Raw genomic sequence first — 6,499 nt, 5'->3', positions numbered from 1 at the left:
AGGCAACCACTTTTCATCATCTGTTCTAGATTTTCTGGTGGTTACCATTATTGCTACACAACAGGCCAGTTCTTGTTTTACCAAGCCCACAAACATTACCCGTTGTCCTCCTGCTGTGATGGATGGTTCAGTCACACCCCCACCCCCACTCCCAGGGGGGTCCTGGCCCTTTTTGGAAGCTGCATTTTAACGAGCACCTCGGGTGATTCTGAGCTAGCTGGTCTACCAGCAACACTTAGAGAGCAATAGGCCTAGAGAGGCTTCCGGTAGACACTGAAGTTCCCTCAGCCCAACTCTTAAGGCCCTGGTTCATCTGCTTGGCTTCTAGAACTTGCTGGCAGACCCTTTCCCCATCTCTGGGAGCTCTCAAAGGCTGGGCATAGGAGCCACGCTAGCAACCATACCACTCCATGTTGGTAATGGGTGGAACTACCCTGCCCTGTCATCTTGCTACCCCAGCTCATCGAGTGTCACGTCCTGTCCTCCAGTTGCATAATTAGAATGAGATTTCTCCTTTAGGGACTGGCAGAGCTCTGGCTCTAGCAGCTTGTTGAGCATCTGACTTCGTCATAACCAAGAAGTGGTGTATTCAGACAACAGTCCATATAGAAAACAGGCACATACCAAAACTAAGCTACCAAGGACACAGCCCACAGGCATACTTAGCGGGAGGAGGCAGGCAGGTAAGAATCCATCCTGCAGATCTCCACCTATGTAAAACTTAAAACCAGGCAAAACTGAAAAACAAAAACATAACAAAACAGACAGAACCCATCTACCAGGATAAAGGTCAACGGAGGGGTTACCTTCGAGGGGGACAGTGACTGAGGAGCAAGCCCGAGGGGCTGGCGATGTTCTATTCTTTGATTTGTGTGTGCACACGGCTATGTTCACATTGTGAACACCTGAGCTATATCCTTGTAATTCGTGCGCTTTTCTGAATGTGTACTTCCTTACAAGTGTTCCCAATCAAAAGAGAAGGAAGAAAAACCAAGCAGCTCTCTTTCCTCCTGCCTAAACAAGCCCTTCCCCAGGATGGGCCCAGGTAGGCAAGGGAAGCCAGAGATGGGGCTCTCATCTGCGAGGCTGGGCCTGGGGTAGGGGAGGAAGGCTGGCAACCAGAGCGCTGATCCTGCCACTCATGGAGTATTTCAGAGCTCCAGCCTGGAGCCCCACAGAGCATAGAAGCCTGCTGGGTCAAGGAAGTGGCTGGAAATGAGGCCCAAGCATATTCCCTGGGAAGGATGACAAGATACTAGCCAACCAAGACTCATATGCTTTCTTCCCCACCTGCTAGCAGCCCAAGCTGTCCGGGGGGAGGGTGGCGGATGGGACCCCAGCCTGCCTCCCCAGGCTGCTAGCCAACCCAGTGTAAATATTATTATACTCCTACGCATCTGAAGGACGTTAATTATTAAAACACATGCCACCCAGGGTAGTGCACTGTAATTAGGTTCAAATTAAATTAGCATCCTCTTGTAATTAGGACATCAATAACCACTCTCGAGGCACCAGCTCCCCAGCCCCTCCCCGATGCTTCCCAACATGGGCTAATGCAAGAAAAGGGGTCCACTGGCTCTCCCTGGGATGCAGAAATAATCAAAACCATAAGTAAAGTAGAGGCAGTTGCACAAACCCTTCCCTCCACCCCCGAGCCCCCACTGCCCACCACCTTCCCTACTGGTCCTGCTCGCTGGCAAGGAGAAGGTAGACGAGGGTCACCAGGGATGGTCTTGGGTGGTGCTACTTTCCCTGGTGGCTAGCCCAAACCCTGGGCTCTGATGCATCAGTCCGCAGAGGCTGGAAAACTTCCAGAGCCTGTCCAGACCTTAGCAATGCTGCTTTCCTGCCACCTGTTAGCTCTTGACTCTGCCCTCCTCTGTGACACCTTCTCAGTCCCTGGGCCGGGGCCTCAGCCGCTCATCCTGGTGCACTGCCCACTGCTGTGGCTCATTATGGAGCTTTCAGCCTCTGCTGACAGCTCCAACATGGCCTGCACGGCCCCTGAGAGCCTATGGAGACAGCCTTGCCACCCATTGACCCAGTTCTGCCTGAGTCTTAATCCGTGCTTGGTGGCTGGATGATCGGTGCTCAAGAGGTTTTGGGGTTCAACTGGAAAGGTGGATGGGGGAACATGTTTCATAACTCCAGGGGGGAAGGAACTCTGGAGAGGCTTTTGGTGCTCCTGGTGCAAGTGCTCGAGTTGACTGGTCTCAACTACGGACAAAAGGCAAAGCCTCCGATGCACCCACACGCTGAGTGCTCCCTGAAATTCTGCATCCTACGTGCCTGGCTCGTGTCACCCCAGTCCTAGCCCCGCCCACGACAGACCCCAGGACCTCAACAGATGTGACGGGGAGGAACTAAGAGGAAGTGGCAGCAGCAGCTTCCGGCCCCGGGAATGGTCTGGCCTGGGATGAAACCAGCATGGGAAGAGAAAGAAAAGAAGTAGGAAGGTTCGGGCATCATTTCAATTGCAGAGCCACGGAGGGCTTATCCTTGGGCGCAGATGTAACCAAGGCAACTGTGGAGACAGCGAGCCGATTTCAGACCCTTTTGCGAGACAGTGGGCTGGCATCTTGCCCCTCTGCCCGTTGTGCTCACAGGGAGTACACGCTGACCTGCCTCTCAACCCCACCAGGAGGCAGAGAAACGGGTGAGGCGACCATTCTCTTCTATATGACTAGCCTCCACCATGCATGACAAGAAAACGTGAGACCACCAGGAGTGGGCTTGCCTGCTGGGGGGCAGGACAGCTTCTCCAGGAGTGAGACAGACGGGGACCTTCACACTCCTGCGGACTTCTTGGGCCCCATTAGGGGCTGTACGAAGTCATGGTAAACATAGTTTCCTGGACCATAAAGGGTCTGATTCGAGGACCGTAAGCTCTCAGTCTGGCTAACCCAGAGGGATTCCCGGGCAGGTAGAAACGGGAGTCCTTGAGAGGAAGGGAGCACACAGATTTCTGGAGCTGCATGGACACCACTGCCTCATGCACCTCTCCCCTTAGCTAGAATGCACCCCGAGTTCAGGAAGCACATATCCTTTTTCCTAAAGACAGGTTCTCAGTAGAACCCCATGTGAACTCTGGGCCTCAACAAGTGGGTGTAGGAGCAGAATTGCCAGGAACCAGAATTTTCTGGGGCCTAGGACCTTGGTTTAGGGATGAGAGCTGGCCAGCCAGGCCCCACCACCTCCCAACTTTCCCCAACGTCAAAGGACTGATCTTATATGGTGGCTTGGAGCACCATCCCAGATTGGAAATGGGGGGTTGAATGTGGGGCTGCAGGAAGGTGTGCCATGTTTTACAGGAGTATGTGCCTAGGAAGGGCCGGGCTGCACAGATAAGGCTGCGGGGCTGAGGATAACAGGCAGATGCCCTGACACTGTGCTGACCTCGCCATCACACACCTACTTTCTCTCCCGGGCATTCCCCCAGTAGCACAACAGCTTCCTCACTTCCACCACAATGGCTGCTCTTGAGCCTTCCCCTCCTCCAGGAGCGGCCTGGGGTTTCTGAGCTCTGTGGCCAGCTCTACCTCGAGGACCTGGGGGATACCTCATTAAGTCAGACAGAGCAGGAGCTACCTGGAGAGACACGGTCTCCTTGGCGAGCAGCCGTGACCGCTCTTGGACCCACCCTTGTCCTCCAGCTCCATTTCCCAACGAACACACACTGTGGAGGGAGCGGGGCAGGCACTGAGGCCCCCATCCTGAACCCATGTTGTACCAGTTTTATCTGGTGTTAATCTTTTCTTCAGCCACAGCAGGAGAGGGAAAGTTCCCTCTGGCCCCCTGCTGGGGCTCCGGCAGAACTTGGCAAAGAACAGTACCGGCGACTCTCTGCAGGGGCCTGGTGAGACCGAGCCCAGCCTTCCATGTGTGGCCAGTCTTGGGGAACTGCTTGCCGAGCCGCTCGAAATCTCCAAGGTCCTGGAGGGCGGCCATGTGCAGTGGGGGTCTGGAATGATGAGTTAAAAGAGAAGATCTCCAGCCTTCTGCCCGACGGCCACGGTGCCATCATGCCTCCCAGGCCCCAGGAGTTGCCTGCGACTCTGAAGAACTGCTCTGCTTCCCCGACTGGCTAGGTTTCTAGGGCTGAGGCCAGGTATGCAGATGACTGTGTTGAGGCTCATCCAAGTGCCCAAGTCTCCTCCTGCTGGGGCTGTCGAGATCCCACACTCTGGACTCCACCATGACCAATAAGGGCTGCAGACAGCAGGTACTATTTTATTGGGCCTCGAAAGCTTTAAATACAGAAATGGGGAGGGCTGGCAGGGGCAGATGTAGACACGCTGGCATCTGCGAAGGGACGCATCAGAGGAATCACATAATCAACAGCTGGACAGAGAGCTGGGAAGAAGGGCAATCTGGGATAGAAGTGGGGTGCCAACTGGCAGCTGGCCTTGGGTGTCAGGATCATGCCCTACATTAGGACAAAGTCTTTCACGTTTCTTCCTGATTTGAGGACAACTTTAAAGAAAAACCAAACCCCCAAATAAAAACACAGTATCAGCGGGAAGAGACTGTGGACGGCAATGCCTGTCATCTCAGAAGACAGCGGCCTGCCCCTGAAAGCCTAGGGCTCCCCCACCCCACCTGTGCCCAGATGCCGCCCCACAAGACATTTCCATACACTGAAGCAAAGCTGGACCCAATCTACACCCCTGATCTGGGGTGTGGAGCTGAAAACACCCTCCCTGCAGAGGAGGAGGTACTGGTGTGAGTGGGGCTGGGGGCCAGACCCGCTTCCCTCCTTAGCGGCTGTAGCCAAACTCATCAGCGTCATCAGCCCGGAAGTCTCCATAGCGCCACAGGTTCAGCTGTGAGAAGGCAGAAAATGACCGTGAGGGAGGTGGGACCTGCTGGGACCCCGGGACTAAGCCCTCTTTTTAAGCTCCCCCTGGAATCCTTGAGGTACAAACTCACCCTGGCACTCTTGGCTGACTCCTGGGCATTCAGGTACTCTGTGATCTGGAGGGACAAGGGAAGAATGGGAGGTCACAAAGGGGGTATTTGCAACTGAGCAGCCGGAATGACCCTGGAGACTGCCTGGGTCTGGTCTGCATCACGCCCTTGCTCAGCGGATCACCAGCTCCCCCAGAGTGAAATCCCAAGTGTGTTGTCTCACTGGCCTCCTTGCTGTTCCTTGACTCTCTGTGCTGGCCGTTCCATCTGCCTGAAACGCTCTTCCTCTCAGGTCCACCTGGCCACCTGTCCCGCTCCTTCAGGTCTTCGATAAAGCATCACCATCTTAATGAAGCCTCAGATGACTCCATTAAAAATGCCAATCACCCCTTCCCCACACTCCTGATTCCCTTGATTTCTATTTTCTCTTTTTCTGTTGCATTTATCTCCTATCAGTCAATTTCACTGATTTAGTACATATGTTTTTGTCAACTCATGCTTGAATGTAAGCTCCACAGGGCAGAAATGTCTCTTGCTCATGGAAATATGTAGGCCCTCAATAAATGCTTGCTGAAAGAATGAATCAAAGAATGAATGAACGCTTGTAGGGTGTTTATCTCAGATACTGGGCAAAGGAATATTCTAGACACCGGAGACATTACGGGTAGCTTCAAGGGGACACAGTGAGATCTCATGTGTCTACAGGAAAACTTAACGCTAGCTCCTAGGGCAATCTCAAGACACGGGGGGGGGGGGGGTCTCTAAGTGAGAGGACTAGGGGTGTCACGCCTCTCCTGTCCAGAGGAGACAGAAGAGCAATTCACACTGGGGTCTTGTTCCAAATGAATCACCACCCTGCACAACCAGTGCCACAGACCCAGAGACCGCACGCCAGAGAGAGGCCTGGGACAAGGTGAAGCGACAGGCACAACGGAGAGAGAACGGGGCTTTCAGCACTGCCGCTCTCACCTCTCCTCTCAGAGGGAGCGTGGGGAGCAGCTGGGTGCTGCATGGGCACAGGCTTCCCACCAGCCCGTCCTGAGAGCAAGGTGCCCGTCCCAACTCCCAACGCTCAGTAAGGAAGACAGTGCAGGTGGTCCCCAGGTGTCGGATGCAGGCCCCTCATGGTCCGGCCTGTGAAGCAGCGCAGCCTGCGGCACCCTCCTCGTCTCACGATGGGGAGACTCAGGCCCAGCCCAGCTCCACGTGCCGGGGGCTTTTCAGACGGGCTGGAGGGGCAGTCCTTAGGCCCCCTGTCCCAGTTGAGTCTGGCTCCGGGGGGCACTGCCTGCCAGCGGCTGGCTCCAGACTTGGGAATTGCACGTTAGAGAGAAGGAAGTGATAAAAGTGGGCAGAGGCAGTGACAGGCTGTGGCCCTTTCCAGCCTGCCACCTGAGGGCACTGCAAAGGGACACCTCCCACTCTAGCTTATAGCTGCATTCTCTGCCAAGCCTGCAGCCAACTAATTTGGGATGTAATTAGTTTTTTTTTTTTTTTTTTAAACCCCAACAAACCCAAATCCGTTATCTCTCCCCAGCAGGAATAGCAGGACGGAGGGTTCCCTGCTCCGTCACCGGCTCTTGGTGCAGCC

The 6,499-nt window shown here is 54.6% G+C and overlaps 1 protein-coding gene across 1 annotated transcript in view; it reads right to left on the bottom strand.

The window, feature by feature from the left end:
- Nucleotides 1-4,203: 4,203 nt before the first annotated feature.
- The window catches only part of SND1 (staphylococcal nuclease and tudor domain containing 1), a 410,452-nt gene continuing 408,156 nt past the window's right edge, over nucleotides 4,204-6,499 (bottom strand). Inside the window, exons 23-24 of the mRNA XM_027574982.1 lie at nucleotides 4,930-4,974; nucleotides 4,204-4,823 (exon numbers count right to left, since the gene is read on the bottom strand). Of these exons, the coding sequence (XP_027430783.1) occupies nucleotides 4,758-4,823; nucleotides 4,930-4,974 (111 nt within the window). The 3' untranslated portion in view covers nucleotides 4,204-4,757. The remainder of the gene's footprint in view (nucleotides 4,824-4,929; nucleotides 4,975-6,499) is intronic.

Source organism: Zalophus californianus, chromosome 12 (assembly GCF_009762305.2).
Source record: "Zalophus californianus isolate mZalCal1 chromosome 12, mZalCal1.pri.v2, whole genome shotgun sequence".
In the NCBI taxonomy this organism is placed as follows: domain Eukaryota; kingdom Metazoa; phylum Chordata; class Mammalia; order Carnivora; family Otariidae; genus Zalophus; species Zalophus californianus.
This window is presented reverse-complemented; position numbering and strand designations above follow the sequence as displayed.